The sequence below is a fragment of the Chinchilla lanigera genome, unplaced genomic scaffold (genome assembly GCF_000276665.1).
Source record: "Chinchilla lanigera isolate Chin_1 unplaced genomic scaffold, ChiLan1.0 scaffold00068, whole genome shotgun sequence".
Taxonomy (NCBI): domain Eukaryota; kingdom Metazoa; phylum Chordata; class Mammalia; order Rodentia; family Chinchillidae; genus Chinchilla; species Chinchilla lanigera.
The window spans coordinates 12,916,059-12,942,098 of record NW_004955469.1 but is presented as its reverse complement, the minus strand read 5'-3'; the positions used below and the strand labels follow the sequence as shown (position 1 = coordinate 12,942,098).

Sequence of the window (26,040 nt, the reverse complement as noted above, 5' to 3'; positions counted from 1 at the left end):
GTAACATCAGAGAAGGTAGCCAAAGAAACAATAACCAAAACAGAGATGGATAAGTGCTTTCATTTAACCTCTATCCACCCAATATTTAGTGGCCAGTTTTGGCCCAAACATGAGCAGATATATGTGGCCCAACTTAAATATTTTGTGGGTCCTTCAGGTCTTGCTTCAGTAACTTTGCTCTTTGTTTGACTTCTTGTGGTCAAGCAATTGTCTTGCGCGCCAGTACCACTCAGGTCTCTCTGCCTAGACCACTTCTTCCTATAAGACCATGGTCTTATCTTTTCTATGAATCCAGCCATGCTCTGTGGTCAGGTTATCACAGTTGATTTGTACCCTATGCAATGCTGCCCGGCTGCCTGCCCACTTGGGGCTTGATTTTAGTGCATCTCTACATGTGCTCGCTCCCACCCACCTCAGGCTCCTGTGACCCTCGCCTGCTACTAGGATCATGTCATCTGCCCGCCTTGCCTCCCTGCTTCTGGGTGTGGCTCACAATACTGTCCCCACACTCTTCCCTTAGAGAGCATACTTGCTTGCTTTGAGTCCACTCCAACTGTAGATTATAAATCAATGTCTTCAAAATTCTAATAAGCTCTCTGATAATTTAGGACAACACTCCTCGGTTGTGAAAGCAGCTCATCTGCGTTTATTTCCTAACTTCACAATGAATTTCTTAAAGAATATTTTTCCTATGGCCTTCTGAACATATTGTGAGTGTAGAAGAATTAGTAACTTAGGTCTTGGAATTTACCTTGGAACTTTGGAGGTGACTTTTAATTTATGAACTAGTTCGCAAAGTCTCTTTTTATTATCTTGGTTTTGGGATAAATGTCTAATACTTGAAAGGTATATATGAAACCATCCTTTTTTTCTTTTATTCTTCTGAACTTAATATTGACCTTCACCCATTCATAAATCAATGGATCCTGGTTTTGGAAACACATGACCAAAGAACACAATCAAGTGGGGGGAAGACATCAAGGAATAGAAAAACCTATCAGTTGATTTTATGAATTTTAGATGCTTCAGAATTCACTGGAGCCTTAAGTTCTATCTTTAACACTACTGAAAATATACCTTTGCAGCACAACTATATCCCACAAATTTATTTATTTTTTCTTCAATTTTAATTTTTTGTTAGTATGTATTTGCAGACCTAAGGGTTACATTCCTTTCATGGAGTTGGTGTATGTACATAACACATCTTAATTTGCTTTTTCATCTCTTTTTCCTACCTGCTCTTTCCCTTCCATCTCTTGATCCCCTTCCCATTTGTGAAAGCTCTACCTCCTTATATCATATTACCTATCTTTTATTTTTCTCTTTATCTAGATTTTGGGTTTCTCGTATTAGTGAGCTCATGTGATGAGTTTTAAAAAATTTGTATATCTGATTTATTTCACTTAACATTATGGTCTCAAGATGTACCCATTTTCTTACAAATGACTCAGATTTAGTCTTCTTTGTAGCAGATGAGTATTCCATTCTCTATAAATATCACATTTTCTTTATCCATTCATCTGTTGATGGACATATAAACTACTTCCAAGAGTTAGCTATTATGAATTGTGTTGCTGTAAACACAGGTATGCATGTAGCGCTGTAATATGATGTTTTTAGCTTTTGGGGGAAGATACCTAGAAGAGGAACAGCTGGGTCAAATGGAATTTCTAGTTTTAGTTTTTGAGGAATCTCCATATTGATTACCAGAGTGGTTGCACATCAACAATGTAAAGGGATTCTTTTTACCTGCAGCCTCACCAGCATTTGCTGTTATTTGATTTCTTAATAAATATTCTTGCTGAAGTAAGATGGAATTTAAATGTTGCTTTAATTTGCATTTCTTTAGTGGGCAGCAATGTTGAACATTTTTTCATGTATTTATTGGCCATTTGTACTTCTTCTGACAAGTGTCTATTCATTTTAGTTGTCCATATTTTGATTGGGTCTTTTATTTGGGGGAGGACTGATTTTTTGAATTCTTCATATATTCTAGATATTAATCTTCTGTCTGTGGAATAACTGTAATTTTTTTCCCGTTCTATAGGTTGTCTTTCACTGTTGGTTGTTTCCTTTGATGTGCAAAAGATCTTAAATTTGATGCAATCTGTTGATTCTTGATGCTACTTCTTGCGCAGTTGGGGTACTGTTCAAAAGACTATGCCCATGCCTGTCTTCAACAGTTTTACTTATTTTATCTTCCAGCAGATTGTTTCTGTTTTAACATTTAGATCTTTAATCCATTTTGATGTTAGTTTAGTACACAGTGAGATCTATGGGTCTAGATTCAGTCTTCTGCATGTGGATTCTTTATTCTTATCTCTGCAAAAAAAGGAAATCAATGTTTAGAGCTTAACCATAATATGGTGTAGTTTTCTCTTTTACAATTATGTTGGACATGTAAGAGTTTCCCTTGATTTTCAATGTGTGTCTAATAAAATAACATAAATCACTATGTAAGAATAAATATTTTGGGCAGTTACTATTTACTATACCGTATACTTTAATTTATTGCTCAACTGGACTTTTTCACTTCTTATTTCACTGCCTGAAATTCTAACAGTCTTTATCATTCAGATAAAGACTTTTTTTTTCCTTTCCTTTCCTTTCCTTTCTTTCCTTTCCTTTCCTTTCCTCTATCTTTCTCTCTTTTTTCTCTTTCTTTCTTTCTTTCTTTCTTGCTTTCTTGCTTTCTTGCTTTCTTGCTTTCTTGCTTTCTTGCTTTCTTGCTTTCTTGCTTTCTTGCCTTCTTGCTTTATTTCTTTCTTGCTTGCTTGCTTGCTTGCTTGCTTCCTGGTACTGATCTGGGGGTCAAACCCAAGCCCTTCTCCCTGAGCTACATTCCCATCCAGCCCTTTTTAAAATTTTTCATTTTGAGACAAGTTCTCACTAAATCATTAAGTTGCCTAGGTTGAGCTCAAATTTGTGATCCTCCTGCCTCAGTCTCCCAGACTGCTGGGATTACAGGCATGCAGTACTATTTGTAAAAATGCAAAATTGTGGTCAGGCCAAGGACTTACAAGCTATTGACATGTTAGTGAGAAGAGTTGTATCAGATTGCTTTCCAATCCCCTGAAGCAATGGGAACTCTGAGTGGAGGCACAGGAGATCTCTTCAAAGAGTGCTCTTGGGAGGGCAGCTTGTTCAGGGAGAGTATCAGGAAGTGGGAGGTAGGAGACAAATTTGACCACTTTTGAATGAGTCACAGAATGTCATAATAACAAGTTGAGAGGTGATACAGCTCAACTTCCCTGTTTCCTGTAAATGATTTGAGGTGCAGAGAGGGAGGTGGCCTGACTAGTTTCAAGTTGTTCATGACCTGAGCCCCTGTTTCTTGATCCTAAACCAGAGCTCCTTTTCCAGCACTCTGCTGTAATACCAGGCTGAGCAGCTTCTTCCTCCCTCCCTCTGCTCTACCTCCAGGATCTAGAACTACAGTGAGGACTCAATCTGCTGCCCAGAGCACATGCAAATACTGGACCTTCCTGGGAATCTTGACCCCTAAGGCCTTGTTTTCAGACTTGTTCCTGGCCATAAATCACAGCCTTGGGACCCCACTTTTGATCCATACCCCTACTTCTGTGTCAGGGACTGCCTTTGCTGTGCCGTGACACAAGGGTCTTTACCAGGTGTGCTTAACTCCATGGTTTTGTCTCAGGAACACCAGTCTCTCCTGGGTGAGAAATGGAAGTCTAAGGAGGGGATGAGTGACCCCTGGTGTACCAAAGGGTCACAGGGCAGGTGTGAGAGAGCAGTGAGTCTGTTGTCTGTCACTCAGGATGAGAATTGTCAAGGGAGGAAATAACCCATGGGTTTTGCTAAACTTTGGCACAACTCATGTTAAATCCAATGATGCCCACAATAAAAACTCAGACGCAATGAGCCCAGCCCTGTGCTGTCTTGGATGCTGTCTCAAGGGACAAGATGCAGCTGTCCATCACGGAGATTCTAAAATGATGAACAGAAGGAGGAGGATAATTAAAGGCCAGGATGAAGGGTGAAAATGAACAAGTTCTGTCTGCAAGATAGAGATCAGTAACAATCATCCTCTACCTGTGTGTTGACAGAGAGTTGCAAAGTTTTTATAAAATATTTTCACATTCATGGCTTGATGTGAGCCTCAAGTTACAGAAGAATTATTATTCTTATTTTTCATAAGAGAAAATCAAAGCTTAACTAGCGTAATTTTTACCCTTCTCTGTGATTCCCACACTTACTGCTCCTGCTACCCCCACACAAACTTCAGACAAAACAGTGTAAGGAAAGGTAGGGACAAGAATCCAAGGAGCTTTAAATTTAGGATAAGCACCTTGGTTTTGGCGAAGTAATAGAAAGGCATAATTTCTTGACCAAGATGATTAAAAGTTGATGCAATATGAAATACCCAGGGATTATTCCTATCTCTGCTGTTTACGAGGTATGGTCATCTTGGGCAAGTTATCATTCTGTGCCTCAGTTTCCTTTTTTGTAAAATGAGGATAATAATAGGACTACCTTCCAAAGTTTAGAAGATTCAATGAGATACTGCATGCAGTGTACTCAACCTTGTACCTGGAATGTTCTAAGTGCTCAGTGAATGTTGGCTATTTTCATCAATATTATTTTCTTTATCAGCCTAATAAAATGACTGATGTGCCAGTCATACAAAAAGATTAAGACACGAGAGACTGGAGTCAGAAAAAGGCAAAGAAGCTTATGGGGAAGGAAAGAGCAGAGTTCTAGAGGCAAGGGACTCTAGCTCATCTGACACACATAGAGCACCTAGTGCACACCAGGCATGGCTGTCATTTCTGGATCTGAGGTATGCAAGGGTGGAGGCAGGCAAGCTGGAAGTGACTGAATTGTTGTAATGAAAATCTATGTAATGGCATTAGGAGCCTGGCAAAAGGATTGTGGAGGAGTCAAGAAGTCTTCACGCAAGTGACACATGAGTGCCAAATGTGCTGATGGAAGAATAACTAGACTTGGAGCAACTCAACCCAAGATGAAATCTGAGGACACACTCAAGAGGGGTCAGGGTTTCCAGTCCTTGGTGGCCAAAGATACAAAGATAAAATTGGCCCAAATGGAAAATTTGGAGTGTATGTTATAGAAGGAAGAGAGATCTCTCACAATAGCACAAAAGACAAATTCCTCTGGAAGAAACTTCCCTAAGCCAGCAGCTGACTTTGAAGAAAAAAAACCCTTAGCCATTATTTGTGGATACTTCCCTGGCTTCTGTCAATGTCTACTTTAGACCAAAGAAGGCTCAGGAATCTTGGTCTTTGACCCTTGGTAGTCTGTGAATGAGAGGAGTTATGAGCAAGTAGGCTCATGTGTTCCTGCAATGACATAGCGCTGTAAGACACATCTTAGACTCATATCCTTCCTAAGACTTTCTTTTATTAAACAATTACTAGAAGAAGTTCTATTTGCAATGTGCTTAAGAAAATAATTGGATTTGTACAATACCTTCACAAAGCCTGGATTCTCCCCTCCCAGAGAACCCGTGGTGGGGAGGAGCCAATGCTCCGGGAGGTGAGATCTCAGTCAGGCACCTATGTGTGGAAAGGATAAACTCTGAGGTTCTGTCCAGCTCTGGTTTCTGTTTGGTAGAGTTGCTGAGAATGCTGTGTGCTGTTATTTTCAAGACACAGACCATTTCAGAGGGCTTTTGAGAGTTTCTAATTGGGAGTGGACTGGAAGCAACTGGTCCAGCCCAAGACCTGTTGGATTCCCAAAGTCAAGTGGGGAGGCTACTCTCTGGTTCATTTTATTAGGCAAAGACTTCCTCTATGTAATGAAATGTGAGGAAGATACTCATGATATGTCCACATTCAATGAGAGTGAAAGAGTACCTCGAATGACAATTGTCAGTGTAGTGCTAGTGGTGGTCCTTGCTACACTAGAAATCTAGAAATTGTCATCTGAGCAGTTTGCTGACCTATGGGTGCTGGATATCACAATCAAGTTTCTGGAAGACTCTAGAGCAAGGCAGCCAACTGTAAGCACCACTTCTGACCCTTTTTAGGGAAGCTGGAGGTGATGGCATTTTGGTAGGTGGGCAGAAACTTGGATATGGGTTAAACATTTTTGTTCCAGAAACACTAAGTCCAGTCTATAGAAATTTATGGCTGGAATCCCAGCTGAAAATCCTAGCATAAACCAGTGAGGTGCACCTAGGTTTTTGGTCTGAGGATGTCCTCCAGGTCTAATGGGACACAGGTATCTCTGACTTTCCAAAATAAAGATTCTTGAGTGGTTGAGTGGTTAAATAGCCTATGTACCTTTCTCTGTGAAAAGAGAAGGGCATCTCTAGAGCTTGAGCCCAGCCACTGGACTGTGTCTTCCCTAAAAGTGGAAATTCTATCTAATTGATCCTCCCACCTAGGGCAACATCTGGCAGTTGGAAGGTAGATGATAAAGACTTGTTTAATGAATTGACTCTACTACTTTTCAAATTCCCTTGCAAATGTTGCTCCTGACCATCAAAACAATCAATAGAGAAAGAATAGAATTGACTGAACTATTAGTGGTATAATTGGTTTGGTGATAAATTGCTCTACTTCAAGGGTAACCACTAAGCTGATTTCTAACATATAGATTGGTTCTGCCATCTTTGCAAGTTATGTAAATGGGATCAAATTTTTTGTGTCTGGATTTTTTCACTTAGATTTTGGTTTTGCATTTCATCAAAATTGTAGCATGCAGTTCAGATTTGTTCATTCAGAGTTCTGTATACTAATCTATAGGGTGAGTGAACCCCCATATTACTTATTCATGTTCATGGGCATGTGAATAGTTTCCAGTTTGAGGCCATTGTGAATAGTTCTGTTATGAATATTCTGCCATGTGTCTTTTTGCAAATGAATTTGAGCATTTTGGTTGTGTAATATCCAGGAATGGAATTTTTTCAAGAGTAGGAAGACCTTACTGAGAGAAAGAAAATCTCAGAAAGTGGGTTGCCCCATGGAAATGGAATTTTTGTATCACAGGGTCTATGTAATGTTTGTGTTAGTATTTACAGCCAAATATTTCCTAAAAAATGTTTCCTTATAGGACCTTTGCTGTGGTGAAAACATTTGTGTAGCAGGGAGACAACTCCACCATGAGGAGAAGATAAAAAGTGGACACAGAAGGCTTCTTGGGAGAAGGGTAAATTTGTACTGAGTTTTGCAGGCTGAGTGTGGTCAGGGGTGGAGAGGAATAAGCGGGAAGAAACTCTTCCCTGTCCTTGTAGGCACAAATATTTGGACAAAGTAGAGGGTGTGTGCCGGAAGCTGTTTATGCGGAAAGGGACCGAAACACACAGAGCCTGACCATGTGGAGCTGAGTTCATGGGCTGTGTGGTTTTGAAATGAGTGATGTGAAGCAGCCAGTCAGATGGCAAATGACAGATTAGGGTGGGGAGAAAAGCTACGTCTGTCTGACCACTTAATGCAGCTCAAATTCATGACTCACTTAAGATGAAAATACTCCTGTAAGAACATAAGAGGAATTAATTTACATATGTTTTAAAATTCTTTCTGTCCAAATGTGTTGTCAAGTGTTTGACAACAAACCGAGGGTGGGTCCTCTAAAAGTTGTGAAGTGATAGAGATGTGAGAGGCTCTGAACTGGAGTTCTCCTATCTCCTGGGGTAGGAAGTGTCAGACCAGAGCTAGCTAGAGGAAATAGTGTGACCCCGCTGAGGTCACAGTCACGGAGGCTGTAGGAAGAGGACGTGCTGAAGAGATGGCCTAGGGCTTGCCCTAGTCAGGCTGAGTAGGCTGAGAGCTGCCTTGAATTTTTCAGGGTTTTTCCTGTACACATGGATATTGAATAGAGTGACCACCAAGTTTCTTCTAGTTTGATATTTGGATCCTGCAAAAACTGTCATCAGAGTCTGGCTTCCATGCAGGCTGAGTAGATACTCCAGTACCCAAGGAAAGCTGTCCCTAGGAGGAGACACTTCAAGTCACACACAGACGCACTAGGGTGTCTGTGGGGTGTTGCACCTCCAGGAAGTTCTGTGGTGGGGTCATGCTTCATGGAGTCAGATGGAAGATGGGGCAGATGGGATTGATAAGGGGCTACATAAGCTGAGTTCTTAGATGTCCACAGAGGTAGACCATCAGCCCAGGAAGTTCCTTCCCCACAACAAGCACCACTAGTCATGGGGCTGCCACTCTCCAGGGCCCACCAATTCCTGAGATGCCATTCCCTCTGGAGACTCCTTTTTTGCTTTACAACTGACCCCGATTTTACTTCTTTGCGGTGTTTTGCCCTGGATCCCACTAAACCCCTGGAAATGACCCCAAAGGGAAGCTTGGTAGGGAATAGGGAGGGTAAAGGAGCAACTCCCCCATCAAGTCTGCAATGAAATGGTTAACAGTTCAACCAAAACTATCATGTCCTTCATCTCATTTCAGCTTCATAACAGGAAGGGAGGGGAGGGCAAGCTTTATTTTCTGTACATTTTATAAATGAGCCAACACTCATGAGTTCAGTCAGTCAGCCAGTCAGCAAATGTTTATCAAGCATCTCTTTCTTCACGATCAGGGCTGGATTCTGTGTGCCCAGAAAAAAGCCAATTCTTCTTGTCCTTAAGAGCTTACTGTTAGGCCACATTCTTCACTGTTTCCTGAAAGGCAAATGTCTGCTCCAATAAATGAAGAATTGTGCTTTGTGTCTTCTGTTAAAAACATAACAGACACATCTTTCTAAACATAGAAAGATGTCTAAATAGTTGAAAAAAACTAAAGCCCTAAATGATTTTACAGAATCATTTCCTCTTTTATGAACTTCAGTGAACAAGGCATGATGTGACACAGAAATGTGGGTTTTCCCATTCGTAAGGAGTTACCACAGAACTACCTGAAAACAGCCCAGGTGTGTCTGATGTCACCATCTCTAAAAAATGGATTAGAGACAAAACTTTACTAACCAGAAATCCCAGGCTACATCTTTTGGTGTTTGCAGATGTGAACATAACTATAAATGTTAAAGTCTGTGGAAAGTCAATGAATCCACTAGAAACAACATTCCATTGCATTAAGATAAATTCTTAGCACTGGATTCAATCAGCCACATTTTATTCTGGGAGCTGCTGTGTGGAGCTGGCCTCTGTGTGGCACTAGGCCAGCAATTTGCCCTGAAGAGAGAGTGCCTAGAGCAGAGCTCAGCAAACCTTGCAGCGGGTCTGAGAATAAATATTTTAAGCTTGTGGCCCATAAGATCTCTGAGGCATCTACGGAATTCTGCTGTTGTAATGCAAAAGCAGGCTTAGACAATATTAAACAGGTAAGTATGACTATGTTTTGATAAAGCTTTATTTGTTAAAAGAGCTAGTGGTGGGCCAGATTTAGTCCACAGGTTGGAATATAATATCTACCCTACTTTGGAGGTTTTCACATCTTTATCACCTTAGATTGCTGAAAGATGGCAGCATCCCATATTATAAGCAAACAAAGAAGTTCAGAGAGGACCAGGAATCTGCTCAAAGTCATACACGTGAGTGATAGCAAGCACAGCCCTGTCCTGGATTTTCTAATTCAAAATCTAGCACACTATGATTGCTGTGCACTGCCTACTACACGGAAGGAACACAATCCAGCGCAGAATAAATCAGGCAGGGCCTGCAGTTTGCCTGTTCTTTTTCTGACTGTCAAAAGCGTGGAATTGATCATTATTTCAATCTAGAGCTCTTCATCAGACAGGCACAGCCATTGTGCAAGAAACCTGAGTTTCTATCCCAGTTTCATCTTAGACAGCCCAGTGGGTTGTGGCCAATACCAGACTTCTCTGGAAATGTATCATTCTCTAGGATGATTTCACAGGCCCACAGCACCTGGGAGAAAGGACATAGCACTCATTTCTTTCATTTCCTTTTCACCTCTCTTTACTCCCATAGGTGAACCAAGGGCTTGTACTGCGTATGTGTCCAGCCAGGAACACACTGCCTAGCATATGTTCAGCAAACATTTGAATGAACTGAATATCAGGGCAGGGACTCAAGACATAGAACAGGTTCCTGGAAACTAGTTTGTGTTCTACTCTGTTGCAATTCCTGGGAAATTCATCCCTATTTCTTAGGGTCTCTGATAATCCAGCTTTAAAATCTAGCACAGACTTCTCAATTGCTTCAGAGGTGGATGGAGAAATAGCTGCTACTTCAAATGAGAGCTGGTAGTTAGGCAGACGTTATTATTCAAAATCAAGACAATTATTTAGCACGATGATGCCAACAGAACAGAAGTCAGACCTCTTCTTTAGTTTTTCTATATTAACTGTAAAAAATGTAATCTGAAGGAACTATATGGACTTGTAAATGTTCTGTGTAGTTTTAAGTGTGTTGTGTGTGTTTTATTGTGTTTTGGCATTAAAAAAAAAACCACCACCACAAGCAACAGAACTTTTCCACTACCCTGAAAGTTCTCTTGCACTGCTTCTCAATCAATTCTCCATCCTGGCCTCAGGTAACTCCTGGCCCACTTTTCCTTTTTATATTTTTGTTAAATGCATTTTCTTTCATGATAAATTTATTATATACTACTCCAGAGTCCTGAAAATATAGAAAAATACAGTAAAGAAAAATAAAACCTTGGTCAATCACATCGTGTAGAAATAGTCAATATTAATATTAATTGTGTGTGTGTGTGTGTGTGTGTGTGTGTGTGTGTGACAATGTCAGGTCCACAGTAACTGCTTGCATGTCTCTTATGATTATGTCTGAAATCAGCATTTTGCTCATAAGACCTCTGACTTTTATATCCTATTGACACAAATTACCCACACCAGTAAACTGAGTTGTTACAAAAATAGATTTTTTTTCCCATTATGTTTTGTAGTTAGATGTTTCTAGTATAAAAGAACATCACTAGACTCTGTATAGTGTGTTTACCTTGCATTCAGTGACCTAACTCACTTTTGTTATTTTCCAGTATTTTTCCATTTTCTTGTATAGTCAAAAGGAAGAATAATATTTATACAGCTAATAATCATTTGTGTTTGTTGTCTGATTTTTATGCTTGTTTATCTATTTTATCCTATTAGGTTGGCTAAGGCTCACAATTAAAACTAAAGATAGTAGTAATTGGCATCCTTGTCTTCTCTTTAAGAAAATGTTTTTAAAAATTTTTCCTTAATAGGTATGATATTTGGCCTAAATTTCTTAGCAAAGGTCTTTTTTAGGTTAAAGAAATTTCATTCTATTTCTAATTTATCTTTGAAAAATAATTGGAAATGTGCTCAAAGGCATAGCTAAAATGTACCAATCCCAGCACTGTTTAGAGTAGAGGAAACACTGGAAAACACATGAAATTCCACAAATAGTTGATTTCAAAAATAAATTTCGGTTGATCTATGGAATAATTAAATATGCTTTTATATGTTCAATTTTTTGGTGAAAATGTTCATTATTGGGAAGTGAAAAAGGCATAAAATAACATATAATACTCACTTTCATAAAAATGTAATTCAATGTAGAAAAAGTTCTTTAAAAGTTATAACAAAATGCTGCCTCTGAGTAGTGGTATTATGGGTCATTTCTTATTTCTGTATTTCCTACCACTGTTCCTACAATAAATATTTGCTATTCAGAAACAGGTCAACTCATAGGTGAAAGAGGAATTATTCTCCTCTTCTTGAAGTCATTAAATTTGTTTCTTCTTTATAAGAATGTTTTTGGTCCATGTCTTGTACTCTGAGTAACTACTTTGAAGATAATGATATGATGTGTCAACTGTTGTTATTGTCTTATTATTTTGTTATGAAATTTTGTGTTTTTTATAAAATAAAATTAAAAAGGAGGATACTATAAAACAGTGTAGCTCCTCTGGAGAGTCAAGGAAAGAGCCCCCAGGCATGTGGAGGATGCCCATAGGCTGCGTGCTTTCGTATCCTGTGCCCCAGTTAGCTTGCCCTTAGCCATTTCCCATACCCTTATTTTATGGGCTTGTCCAACACCGTTCACTCCCAGTAGTCAAAGTGAACTTCCAAATATGACCAAGACCCACGTAGCCCTTGGCCAAGAGAGCTGGGTCAATCTGGGAATGAGCCAATTTCCTTTACAGCTTGTAATATACAAGAGACGCACCAGAATCACCAATCATCCACAACTGGGCCTAGATTTCCTGAAGGTGACTTAGGAATACTTACTCAGAAATAGGTATTGGTGCATGCATGTGGCCTTGTTCTGAAATTTGGAGGGTGAGAGGATCCTATAACGGGCATGTTGTCCTTTGAGCCCATGAGGAGCCATGCTTGTAAAAAGAGCTTCAGAGACGTGTCCTAGTGTCACCCAACATTTAGAAACGAGGGCAGAAGCCTGGTCAGCTCTGAAGCCACTTGTCACATCATTAGCAGTAAAGCTTGCTGTTCCGGCTTGAAGAGACAAAGAGGTAAGACCTTGCCTTTGTGTAGCCTTGAGCTTGTTTACAAGCGTACATATGGTAGAAGAAACTTGGGAAGAAAATGGGGTTAGGCTGGAGGAAGCTGTACCAAGTTATCTGTATTAGGGAGACGAGCTCGGGGGCAAGAGGTGAGTAACAGTGTTTGAGTCCCATAGTCTGGGTTAGAAGGACTGAGTCTCAGGGAGTGTGCACGCGTCTGTGACAAATAACAGCCAAGAATCGGGCTGTCCAGAGTGCACAGAGAGGTAAGGGTGTGAGCAAGCCACATTCCACCACTGTTAATCCCACAGAGGATAAAAAAACATGCTTTAGGTAGAGGAGGCTCCATGCATGAATCACTCAGAGCAGAGCTCAACAAGGATCTGAAGACAGGGCCATTTCACGACTGGTCCCCAGCAGTGTGCTGAGCTGCCACAGAACCGAGGGTAAGTGTTTCGGATTTTGACAACTGACCGCATAATTTCATTTCTGTGGCATCTAAAGATGTTTTTTAAAGGGGGGATTTTGTATATCTTTAAAATTTTACAATTTATTAATTCATTTGCATTAACTATCTGTGATGAACCAGAAATAAATAATATAGGTCTGGGCCAAGGATTTAGCTCAGTGGCACAGTGCCTGCTTGGCAAGCATGAGGTTGTGAGTTCGATTCCCAGTGCCAAAAATGAAAGAATACAGGTCTTCCATGAGTGACAATTTGAGAAGCAGCAATTTGAGGACAGTATAACATACAGTAGAGTAGACAGTGGGTCGATGGACAGGATGAGGGAACACAGGCAGGGCCAGGCTCTCAAAAAGGGCTTGCTGGTGGAGGTGCTCACATTGGTCTTTGGAGGATGGACATGATCTTGACATAGGGAGAAGACCCTTGGATTACTCCTGCAGCTACCAGGGAGCACTCATGCTTGCTACATGTTTTCTGACTGCTTTTAGTACAATACATAGTCCCTGAGCTCTGGATTAGGCACAGCAGGCAAATGCTGGCACTGATGGCTGGGCATTGTTGTGGGACTCGGGGTCCTGGGTCTTGGTTCTGATGAAATGCTCCTGTGTAGTACCAAGATGAACATTTACTTTCCACAAAGAGCCATGGGGGTGGGGATGATCTAGCAAGCGATGCCTAGTTCAAGCCCGATGGATGGCAAACTGCCAGTGGAATTTTTAGTGGATAAATTGGATGCAGTTTTAACCCCAGAAAAATGAGGTTGACTAGGTAAAGTTAATGGTTTTCAAGCCATAAGATGAGAAAGTTTGCAAAGGTACACTGTGGTCCAAACTGCAAACTCTAATCTCCAGGCTTTGGTTTCTATAGGATTTCATTTGATGAGAGAATCCTAGTACTGTGTTGAAAAACACTAGATTAGATGATTTTTAAGACCTCTTCTAACTTTGATTTTTTAAAGTTATAAGTGAATAAGAGTGGAAATGATTGAAACTATAAGATCATTGAACTAACTAATCACAACTGAACAAAAAACAGACACAGGAGTTCTAAGGGTATAGTAGAATATTGGAGTTGGTGGATCCCCGTTGGCTTGCAGAAGCTTATGAATGAGCTTTGGAAGAGGGACCCATTACTCCCTAACAGCATGTGTACGAGTTTGCCCGGTCATTGTGTCTCAGTGGAGAATGCTAAGGCTGTGCATACAATGACAGAGAGAATACCAGAGATGTCTAGCCAGTGGTTTGAGTAAGTGAAAGTTTATCCTTCCTGTGTATTAAGAAGTCTAGAGGCAAAGGGCTATTTGTTCAAAGAACCATCAAGATCCAGCCTTCTTGTAGCATGTCATTACTTTTTCCTAATGGTCCCAACACAGCTGCTCCAGCCTCGACATTTCATCTGTTTTCCAGTAAGAGGGGTGTTAGAAATCAAAGTAGTGTCAGCAGACCCTATTGCTTTTTATTGGGAAAGTCACTTTTCCAAAAAGCCCCACCTAGTAGATCTTCATTTCATCAGCCGAAATTAAATAATGTAGCCAGTCCAGGAAGAAATCCCAGGAAATCATTTAAAGTTGTGTGATCAAAACTAAAACTGTGTTAATAAGAAAAGGGAGAGAAGAGGCAGTGGTTAGTGCTTACCGTGATGTGTGTATATGAGTTCTTTACTTTGCCAAAAAAAATGTCAAGGAAGGAGTTCATTTTGATGAGAATGTAGGCGGAGGTTGTGCCGAGCAAGTGAGGGAGATGTTGAAGCAGTACTTTGTAGTGTGTGTCGCTGGAAGGAAGCAGCCAGGCAGCAGCAGCTGGCAGCCAATGGGGGACTCAGACAGAAAGGCCAGGCCTCAGTCTTAAGGGTTTACCAAACAGATGGGGGACTTGAGCGTTAGGAAGCAAACCACCCTTCATGGCTACAAAATTAAGGTAAGGCACCAAGAGACAGGAGCAAGTCAGTGCAGCCTTCACAGACTGTGTGGTCAGTGACACCCTGAGAAGCCAGAGCCAAAGAAAATCATGATAAGCAAGCCCATTGAGGCAGGGAGGTGATCTACCCTGCTCTAAAACCCAATCCAGAACTTTCCCAGATGATAAGGGGCGAATTCCAGGAGGTAAGTGCAAATGCATGCATAAAACACTCATTATAGTAACCTATCCAGTACTTACCTTTACTTTATCAACATAGTAGAAATCACTCTCTGAGACTTAAGATGGTAATGAGCCTAGATGTGCATCCCCGAAGGGGCCCAATGAAGAGTGCAGGTGCAAGAAAAACTCCACTCGAAGTGTGATGCTATTAGGAGATCAGGGCCTTGCACACCCCGAAGATGCCTCAAAAGCTATACACTTTGTCTTTTGGTTGGTTCACTTGGGGTCTTTATCCCCCATGGTTTGTTTTCGCCTTTGTGCCTGAGCGTAAAAATGAAAGCCTTGCTCCTGTACCAAAGGGCTTCTGACTGCCTCTCCCCAAGGAGAGCACAAAAGCCCACGGAGAAGTAGCAGCAGCTAACTGACCAGGAGACGACCCAGCTGCCATTGCCTGGGTGGGCACAGGGACCACGAGCCCAAAGGACTGGGCCTCAGCTTCCTGCTTCTCTTCTCCCCCTTGCCTTTGCTCATTTCTCCTTTCACATTCTCTACAACTGACCCTCTGGTATTTTTTTCAGGAGCAGAGACCATCAGGGAGGACTGTGGGGCCCATAGCTAAACCTGCCATGTCTCTGTGTCCACCTCTCCGAGGCAGATGGAAGCTGGGGTGGAAGGACTCGATGCGGGGCTCTCAGCAGCTCCCCCAGCAGAACTACGAGGCACTGCTGGACCGCTGCCTGAGGAACCACTGCCTCTTCGAAGACAGCAGCTTCCCGGCCACCCGGAGCTCCATTGGCAGTGGGCCTCTGCTGCAGAAGCTGCCTGGACACCTGCAGTGGAGGCGACCCCCGGTAAGGACCAGGCAGGGGCTGACAACAATATGCCTGAAATATGGCACTGCTTAGGGCTTGAGCCCTCGGATGCCAGGTCAAAAATATATAGGAAAAAACAGTGTTTTTCCTACTCCCTAATCACGCAACACGCCACATACGTCTGACACCAGATGTGTGGGAGGTCCCCCCCCATGCTACACAGCGGGTGTCATATAGTTCAACCTGATTCTGTCACTGTCTACCTTGAGGTAGGTCAGATCCCACAGCTTAGGGGCTCTCTCCCAAAAGACTATTCCCACCTTAGATGCCAATCCCAGGTCCCAGGTTGTGAGCTGTGTTTCTGACCACTGGCTATAAATCAGAATTCCTGGGGCTGGGGGATTTAGCTCAGTGGCAAAGCGCCTGCCTGGCAAGCGCAAGGTCGTGAGTTCAGTTCCCGGTACCGGGGAAAAACCAAAAAACCAAAAAAAAAAAAAAAAATTTAAAAAAAAAAAAATCAGAATTCCTGTGACCCTCTCCTTGGGTTCTATTAATTTGCTACAGAGCTTCACAGAACTCATGGTAACACTTTACTTATGTTTATTGTAAATGCTATTACAGAAAAGATAGGAAGAGGTGTGGGGGAAGGGGTGTGGAGTTTCCATGTGCATGTGCTCACCTATCCAGAAGCACTCCGAAGCCTGGCCTTTTGGGTTTGTACACAGGCTTCATTACATAAACACAATTGACTTCATCATTGGCCATAAGTGAGCAGCTCAACCTTCAGCTTCTCTCCACCTTCCAAAGGTCAAGGAGGGTGAGGTCAAAAGTGCCCTTTAGCTGGGCCTGGTGGTGCATGCCTGTAATCCCAGCACTTGGGAGGCTGAGGCAGAAAGATCACTGTGAGTTCGAGGCCAGCCTGGGCTACAAAGTGAGCTCAAGGCCAGCCTGAACTGCAGAGGGAGACCCTACCTCCAAAAAAGACAACAACAGCAACAACAAAAACCTTGTGTAAAAAATGCCTTTAGTCTTTCAGTAATCAGCCACCATCCTACAGCTCTCTAGGGGGTCCTGGCCACCAGTCATCTCATTAGCATACAAAAGACACTCATCACTCCAGAGAGCATGAGGCTTTCAGGAAATAGGAGGAAGACCAAATATATATATTTCACAGTATCATACCAGGTCTTATTCTCTGTCATTAATTCTCATGAGAAGGGAACTGGGTATGGTCCTACATTCCCATTTTCCAGATGGAAAAGTTGGAAGTGGCCTAAAATGTAGCTCTCCCTTTAATCTTGTCTGGAAATCTACCTGGAAATGCAACCACAAGCTTATCAAGGTCCTGTCTGGCATCGTCCGAGAGACAAAGGATCCTGAGTTACAACCAGTACTGCCTGCCTGAGAGACCATCTTTCACCCTCTTCCCCAAGTCAGGATCATGAGACATGTAAATTAATAACCTGCTTATTTACTTTACAAAAGTATTCTACATCTTGTAAAATGTATCAGTGATTCCTTTCAAAGGGCAGTTTCTTACTTTGCATGTAATCCATCTCCCTCAAACCTAGTTATAAATACGTAATGTTTGGACCAAAGTTAGGGAACAAAGTGAGAGGAACCTATGCTATGGATTTTTCTTTTTCTTTTTTTGTTGCCTACTCTGACATCTCCATCACTTTCTATAGCCACAGACTTAGGAAAAATCCCCACTATAGGCAAAATTCCCAAAGAGATCCACTGAACTAGATGGCAGCAGGATTTCATGTCTCCCTGAAAGCCTTGGACACTGTTTTCATAGAGACTCTGTCACACACGTGACCCCTAAGGGAACTGACTGCATGCAAAAAGCAGGGGCTTAGTTCCTGTCACAGAGAAGTCTACCCCTTTCCACTGCGCCCAGCCCACGCCTCAGCATGAGAAGGCAAAGATGCCATCCCATTAGAGGCTGAGAGTGGGAAGGAGTAGAAGGGAGGAAAAAGAACAAACTCTCTGGGAAAAATGAGAATTCCTAGAGACTATTTTTAATGAAAACTGTGAGAAAACACATTTCCCACTATCTATACAGAGTTTTCTAGGACTCTGACTTACAGGTACTGGAAGAAGGAATGAAAAATAGAACGGACAGAATCTATATGGCTGATTTTCTGGAACCATACTGATATCGTCTATTCTCTATCTTTGTCCCCTTGTGGTACGTTTTAGAGTATGAGAATACATGGCCACGGTAGCTCTAAGGGTTTCCTTATTCTTGGTCATAATGACAGTTCTGTCCATCCCACCAGGAGCTGCACAGCAACCCCCAGTTCTATTCTACTGAGGCCAAAAGGCTGGATCTGTGCCAGGGAGTAGTAGGTAAGCCACGTAGCTTCTGAGTCCACACCAGACCATCTGTGCCATGGTCTGACCATGGCAGAGGCATCCAGACAGCCCAGCATTGTGGGGGTTACAAATGGTCACTCAGCAGCAAACCCTGAACTCTGTCGTCACATGCTTTGCCCTTCGTTGATTCACAAAGACTAGCTGATTCATAAAAGCTGGTCCTCTGGGTATGTGTGGGAATGCTCCACTTTGACTAAGCCCCCGGATGGTCCTCAGTACCGGTTTACGGTCTAAATTGAGTTTGAGGAAATGTGCTCACTCTGTTTCATTTCCCACAATGACTCCTTCTGGGAACACCCGTCATTAGGATCCAGGCAGGCGTATCATCAGCTCAGCGCTTTCTGGAGTAAGTAGAAACAACTCTCGGCCATCAGTGAAGGCACAAGTGATCTGACACCCATCTCGCAGAGAATTGGAGTCCTGCAGAGGGTTCTCCAGAAAAAAGGAAGCAGTTACAGAGGCAGAATTTAGAAGCTATCACTGTTTGGGTTCAAATTCCCAAGGAAGAGGCATTTCGGAAGCTGAAAGCTGGTTGAGGAAGGTAGCTCGATTCTTGATGTCAAGTCTGGATTCCAGCCAGGGTGCCTCTCCCACTGCACTGTTCTCTCACTATCCTTCTCCCAGCACATCATTTCCTTCTACTAAACTAGGCTGTGAGCCCAGAGAGTATAACTGGGACCAAGCATTTCTTGCATGCAAGAAGTCCTCGGTAGGTCCATACAGATGCTGGTAGAATGCACATGCATGTCTAATAGAGTTGTGAGTGTCAGTGTGCTGTCTGGCTTAGGAGACTGCTGGTTCTTGGCTGCTTTGCAAGCTCTGACTTTGCACCAGGACATCATGCGTCGGGTCGTTCCCCTGGATCAGAGTTTCACTGAGAAGTATGCTGGCATCTTCCGGTTCTGGGTGAGTGTACTCCTGGTGCTTCAGCCCAGTGGTGGGGGTGGGGGAATGGCAAAGATGGCTGATGGAGGAGCCGCGTCTTTGCCTCTGGGCTGACCGCCTTCTCTGGCATCTCTTCCATGGTATTTCAACAGTCTCTCTCTCTCCCCCTCCCCAGTTCTGGCACTTTGGGAAGTGGGTTCCTGTGGTGATAGATGACCGTCTGCCTGTGAATGAGGCTGGCCAGCTGGTCTTTGTTTCCTCCACCTATAAGAACTTGTTCTGGGGAGCTCTTCTGGAAAAGGCCTATGCCAAGTAAGACAACCACCAGAATCATCTGCCTTCCCTTCTCTTTCTTCATTTCTCCATCTTGGAGCAAGGTGGGAGGTGTCAGATAAATTTCAAGAAATGAGGCATGAGGTGTGTGTCAACCAATACAGAAGTGAGAATGTACTCAGAGTCTTTTATGTAGGGGTCTTCCCTTCTGAACAAACACTCAGAAATTTTGCCTTTCCCTAATGAACGAAGGTGTTTACGGGGTGAGGAACCGTAGGTATATATTCAATCTTTTGATCTTGGGGTGGAAGGAAGGAGTAGTAAATATGTACCCAAAGAATAACCAAGTGAGGGGTTCACACCTCATTCGGGCCACCTCATCTATCATATAAATGACCTTCGCATCATGTCTCATGTTTATTCCTTCTCTGAGCAGGCTCTGTGGTTCTTATGAAGACTTGCAGTTTGGACAGGTGTCTGAAGCCCTTGTGGACTTTACTGGAGGTGTGACAATGACCATCAACCTGACAGAAGCCCCTGGAAACCTGTGGCACATCTTAACCCAAGCCACCCAGAGCAGAACCCTCATTGGCTGCCAGACTCATTTAGGGGTGAGAGAGGGGCAGACAGGCGGCACGGTCTCCTCTCCTGCTCCCATCCCCTCCACCCTCCAGCTTCTGTTCTCGCTTCTACCTGGGCCCCTGGACCTCCACCCAATCCTGATGTTCAAACCAGGGTAATACAGCTGGATTGCCAAGGCAGGCAAGCCAGCAGTAGAATACAATTACAGTGTAGAGAAGAGATTGTACAGTTATTAAGTGTCAACTTCCTGCAGGGAGTTTGTGTGTCCAGTTTCCAACAATCAAGAACATGGAATTGGAGCTGGAAGCCCTCGATTCAGGCTTGTCTTAAAATGGGTGTACCACACTGTGATTCTCTGCTATTCTCTCCAAAACCCCTCCTCAGCCAGGTCCACTCCAGGTCTACCTTGATGCCTGGACTAAGCTGCTGGCTTGAACAAGACTTCTCTGTTTTTCTCTGCAGAAAGAGAGGGTGCTGGAGAATGGGCTGGTGGACGGTCATGCCTATACTCTCACAGGAATCCGGAAGGTGGGGTCATCTAAGCCCCTCATTTCCCACTCAGCCTCCTATTTTGAAGGTTCTCTCCAAAGTCTTGGCTTTTCTTGGTGGATGTAGTGCCCGTGTCCAGTGTTGAGTGGGGTGGGGATGGGGATAAACCCTCTGGTAGATCCCCCAGGGCTTGCCAAAGACTTTGGTGGGCTCCTAGTAACTCCATGTCTATTTTCTGAAATAAACTGTTGGGTCCAACCTTTGTGACTCCCAGTGCACCTTCCCAGCCTCTTCCTAGGGACCACCCTGCAGCCAGTTGACTAAGGAGCCCTGCTGTGCCCACAACCCTTCCTTGAGCTTCACCAGGCTTTGGGCTGCCAAAGACAGCCTTTGTCCTGCTTCCACCTTTCCAAGTTGCTGCCTCACTCTCTCACATGCTCCTTTCCAACAGCCTCCAGCCTCCTCCAATTCCACTTACCTTTGAGCTCTCCTGAGCTTTGAGAGAAGGCTCAGACAGCAACCCCGGCTACAGAGAGCTTCCTGTCAAAGTTGCAGACAACCCACACTTGAAAAGGATGAGGAAGCAGAGTAGAATGGGAAAGCTCAGAGGTAGGAGAAAAGACATTCACCTGGGCAGATTAGGAAGCAGTCAGAAAAGGCGTCACAGATAAATGACCCCTGCAAGAGGGGCAGACCTGTGTGAAGGAGAAGCATATTTTGGAGGAGAGAGCAGCAAGGGCACAACGTAAAGTTAAGAAATTCACAGGCTCAGTCTTAAAGAGCCCTTGGTGCTCCTTGGGAGCGGACTCCTCAAGGCCTATCAGTTTCCTCTAATTGTGTCAAATTTCTTGAGCTCTACTCATGTGTAACATTTTCCAACCACATTTGTTTGCATGCCAATAACTTGATTATATATATATATATATATATATATATACATATAAAACAAATTTATATAGCACTATGTGCTAAATAAGATTATAACTGCTGTTGGGTTTTTTTTGTTTGGTTGGTTGGTTTTTTTTTTTTGGCTTCCTTAGTACAACACTGCCATGCATGAGAATATTCATCTTCTAGGCTGCTGTAACAAATACCCCATGCTGGGTAGCTCAAAACAGCAAACATTTATTTTCTCGCTGCTTACGAAGCCAGAAGTCTGAAATCGAGGTATGAGCAGAGCCACACCCCTCCTAAAATTTCTCTTGAAGAATGCTTCGTTCCTCTCCCACCATCTGGTGGCTCCAGGTGTTCTTTGATGTGAGCTATGTGACTCCAGTCTCTGCTTCATCTTCATATGTCTCCTCCTATGTGGCTTTTCCCTCTCTCTCCTCTCACAACAGCATTTATCTTTTGGTGTAGCTCACACCTTAATTCAAGGTGATTTCATCTCCAGATCCTTCACTTAATTACATCTGCAAAGATCCTTTTTCCAAACAGGGTTTATATTCCTAAATTCCAGGTGGACATATCCTTTGGGCACCCACCGTTCAAACCACTGCTGTTGGTGTACGTATTAGTCTCATTTTACAGATCAAAAAACTGAGACACAGAAGTGAGGTAATTTGTTGGTGAGCAGAGTCACTTACCAACTCCTTCCAGGCCTTTAATTTTTTTGCTGCAAGGTCTCAACTGCAGGCAGGAGTCACCCAGATACCTGTATCACATGCATTTAGCCCAGTCACCTAAACTGCTCCTCATTTTGTACAGGTGACCTGCAAATATGGACCTGAGTATCTAGTGAAGCTGCGGAACCCCTGGGGGAAGGTGGAATGGAAAGGAGACTGGAGTGACAGGTGAATTTCTGGACTGTCTGGGAGGGGGAGAATGAGGCAGGTGAGGGCTGCAGAGGAGGTTGTTGCCAGTGCAGAAATTCAGACATGTGCTTCCTTTACTTTTGGGTTGGACAAGAAAACTTTCAGATTGCAAGACTCAGCCCCTCACATTTAGAAGGTGTTTTATGGTCTATAAACAACTTTCTCTTTGTTAGAATAATTAAAGATAACGTTTATTGAAGGCTTGCCAACACTGCTAAGTTCTTTGGATTTTATTATTTCATTTAATCCCCCAAACAGTGCTATTATAAGGTAGGTAGTTGTATCCCCACTTTTCTGATGCTTGGATAAAGTGAGTTAGCTAAGGTGACACGGCTTGACTCAATCAAGGACTTTGGTGAGTTAGTACAGTGTTCTGTTCCCGACATGGGTCAGTGCATTCTTGAACACCTTGAGTCCAAGGTAGACAAATCTGGGTTGGTCCAGATTTTCTGCTTATACTGACTGTCTGGTTACACTTAGTGACCGCCGGGCATTCTGATTAAATGCCTACATTTAGGTCATTCCTGTCTAAAGGCAACTCAAAGGGACATGGGTGTCACAGGCTACAGACTTGGTGTAGGGAATAGGGAAAATAGGAGCTCAGGAGTATGTTTAACCCAGTGTAACATTTTAGAGTGTACAAATATGTCCATGTATCCATTATCGTTTGATCATTTTTGTAGATGAAAAAAGAAGGTGAGGAAAAACAGTTGAGTTTGGGTAGACTGCGTTGCGTTACATGTCTTGTAGGTTCACAGAATTGTTAGGGGAACCGCCTGTGTGGAAAAAAAGTCACTCAAACAAATACATTTTAAAGTGCTGCAGAGTTATATCATCATTTTATTGTTGGTGGTGATTTATTTCTTAGAAGGACAAGTACTAACATTAAAGAGAGGTAATGGGTAAAATTATAGTTTTCTTGCTTTCCAGTAGTGTGATTTTCAGGCAAGCTTCACATATGTTTGAGCTGGAGCCATTGAGAAGATTAAATAAAATGAAAACAAAAGATTAAATAAAATGATGGGCTTTTATTTCACATGTTTAATCTGCTGTTAATCCCACCTAGTATACTTTTCATTTCAAATATAATTTTCAAGTCTAGAAATTTAACTTACATATATTTTCCATTTCTTCTTTCATTATGTCCTTATCTCTCTTTACACTCTTGAGACTATGGAAAATATTTATAATAGTTATTATAATGTCTTTATCTTCTAATGCTATCATCTCTCCCATTTCTAGATCAATTCCTACTGACTTTTTATCCTGGTCATGGATCACACTGTCTGCTCCTTCTTATGACTAGTACTTTTTTATTATGTGCTAGACATTATAAATTTTCATTTCTTTCTTTTTTGTTTGTTTGTTTTTTTTCTGGTACCGGGAATCGAACTCACAACGTTGCACTTGCCAAGCAGGTGCTGTGCTGCTGAGCTAAATCCCCAGGCCCCAAATTTTCATTTCTTAGTGTGGAATTTTACTGCTTTCTTTAAAGAGTACTTGTTTGCTTTTTTTTCCCCTCCTGGTAGGTACTTACATTGCTTAAAGATTATTTTAGTACTTTCAAGTTTTTAAGCATTTTTTGGGCAGGTCAAGAGAGAAACCTTTATTTCAGTGATAACTTGATTCCACTGCTAACTTTTGGACTCTCTGGGATATCTAGTAAAGACTACATGTACTCAATAAGGTGTTTCAACTCTAGTTGTTGAGAATTCATGATTCCCAGCTCTGGAAATTGCTCTCCTCACAGCCCAGTCTTGTAGAGTTTCACTTTAAGAAAGCACAGATTAGATTTCAGCCAAAGGCTCAACGGAACCCTTCTGAGGTTTTCTAGGGTTTCTTTATGTAGTCCTCCTCCAGGCATTCTCCCTAGCATTCTACCAGCCTGGTCTCTGAATTCTGGACTCTGTCTCCTACACTCAGCAAAAAAGATCGTTTTGTATTGTTTTGTTTTTTTCAGTACTGAGGACTGAACCCAGAGCCTTGGCACTGAGCTATACCCCGGCCTATTTTATTCTTTACTTTGAGACAAGGCCTTGCTAAATTGCCCAGGCTAGGCTCAAACCCAGAGTGCTAGGATTCTAGGCATGCACTGATAGGTTCTTTTTTTGGATTCTTTTTTGTATCACTGTCCAGGAAACTCCCTTCAACAAGAAGCCTGAGGGTGCGAGGCTCACTTCACTTGCTTCCCTCATGTCAGGAATCCTGTGCTGACTGCTGTCCCATGTCTGAAAATGGCTGCTTACATTTTGTCCCACTTTTAGTTGTTTATGATTAGGAAGGTGATGTAGTTTTCTCTTTCACAGTCAGCAGTAGAAGTTCAATATTATGGGCTTTGAAAATAAGCAATACCCCGCTTAAAGGATACTTCTGACATTTAATAGTTCTGTGACTTCAAGTGAGTGACTTCATCTCTCTTAATCTGGTTTCTAATCTCTAAAATGGGGATAAATATCCCTATCTTTCAAAGTTGTTAGCCATAAATGAAATAAAGTATGTCGCAAACCTAGCCTGGTGCTTGGCTCAGTAAGTGATTCATTAATGTTGCATGGTACTTATATAAAGAAGAATGTAAGATTTAGGTGTCTGAAAGCAGCATGAAAATAACACTAAATAATGACACTATGGAGCAGTGACGGTGAATCTTTTAGAGACCAAGTGCCCAAACTGCAACCCCAAGCCTATTTATTTATCGCAAAGTGCCAACACTGCAGTTAAACCTGAATACTGAGGTTTTAATTTGGAAAAAGCAACTGTTACTTGATACTTGCCTGGGATGACTTGTCTCGTGGGCCAGCAGAGAGGGCTCCGCTTGCCCGTTGTGGCATGCATGCCATGGGTTTGCCACCATTGCTATAGCACATTTGCTGAAGGATTTTTAGCGTGCCCTCCTGCAATTTTCTCATTTCCCGTGAAAATATTTTTCTATATTTCAGCTCAAGTACATGGGAGCTGCTGAGCCCCAGGGAGAAGATTCTGCTTCTGCGGAAAGATAATGATGGAGAATTCTGGTATTTGACTCAAGGACTTGGGACAGATGTTCTGCCTTACTCTTACTGGATGCCTCATGCATGCCTGGCATGTCATGTACAGAGGTCAATAAGATACACTCCTGTTAGGAGCTTGCATTCCAACAGGGCCAAGAGCCACTGTAAACAGACTGTCACCGTCACTATGCTAAGGGGGACCCTGAGTAAGAGCTTGTTGTCTGACTTGAACAGAAGCCACTTCTAGGGTTCCAGGTTTCTGGAAAAAGAAAGAGCTTTCATTGGAGGCCAGCTGACAAGGAGACAGGGGACAAGCTCAGATCTGTCTCCTCAATTGGTCTGTAGCAAAGGAATTGAGACAGCCCAGAGGAAGGGGAAATAGGGCTGATTCGTCATTATCAAGAGTCTTGGCAGAATAGTCTGCATTCTGATGCTGGGCCAGGTGGAATGTGCGGCTAATCCTGCAACTGTCGGTGGCAACTTTCCTTACGATTTGGGTCTGCAAGGCTCTGTTCTCATGCCTCAGGTCTGCTGTACTCCCTGGAGACCTTTGGTTCTGCCAGGCTCACAAGGTCATATCAGGCAGGTCGTAGGGTTCTGCCACCTGCATTGTAAGAAAAGGCTTGAACAATTTTTAGAACAGAGAAGATACCACTACATGGCTAGGTCCTAAGGGCAATGACCCCCGGCATGGAGCCCAGAGGGTACTCAAGCAGGAGTTGGGTCAGCTGCCTCCTCCTCCTCTCTGGCCTCTATCTGCTCTCTTGATCAATATACTCATCCCAAGGCTTTGACTTGCCTGCTCTGAAACACAGAGGAGGATCCAGGGATGGTGGCACATACTTGTAATCCTAGTTCTGGGAGGCTGAGGCAGGATGGCAAGTTCAAGCCTAGCCTGGGCAACTTAGTGATTTAGTGATAC

The 26,040-nt window shown here is 42.7% G+C and overlaps 1 protein-coding gene across 4 annotated transcripts in view; it reads left to right on the top strand.

Moving 5' to 3' along the window:
• The first annotated feature begins 12,690 nt into the window (after positions 1-12,690).
• Capn14 (calpain 14) overlaps positions 12,691-26,040 on the top strand; it is a 30,235-nt gene continuing 16,885 nt past the window's right edge. For 2 of the 4 annotated variants that reach the window (XM_013522556.1, XM_013522553.1), the window contains exons 1-9: positions 12,691-12,796; positions 15,473-15,745; positions 17,992-18,061; positions 18,876-18,994; positions 19,149-19,285; positions 19,683-19,857; positions 20,291-20,356; positions 22,025-22,110; positions 25,068-25,142. In XM_013522556.1, the coding sequence (XP_013378010.1) occupies positions 15,521-15,745; positions 17,992-18,061; positions 18,876-18,994; positions 19,149-19,285; positions 19,683-19,857; positions 20,291-20,356; positions 22,025-22,110; positions 25,068-25,142 (953 nt within the window). In that variant the 5' untranslated portion in view covers positions 12,691-12,796; positions 15,473-15,520. The remainder of the gene's footprint in view (positions 12,797-15,472; positions 15,746-17,991; positions 18,062-18,875; positions 18,995-19,148; positions 19,286-19,682; positions 19,858-20,290; positions 20,357-22,024; positions 22,111-25,067; positions 25,143-26,040) is intronic. The other 2 variants (XM_013522555.1, XM_013522554.1) reach the window with 2 other exon arrangements.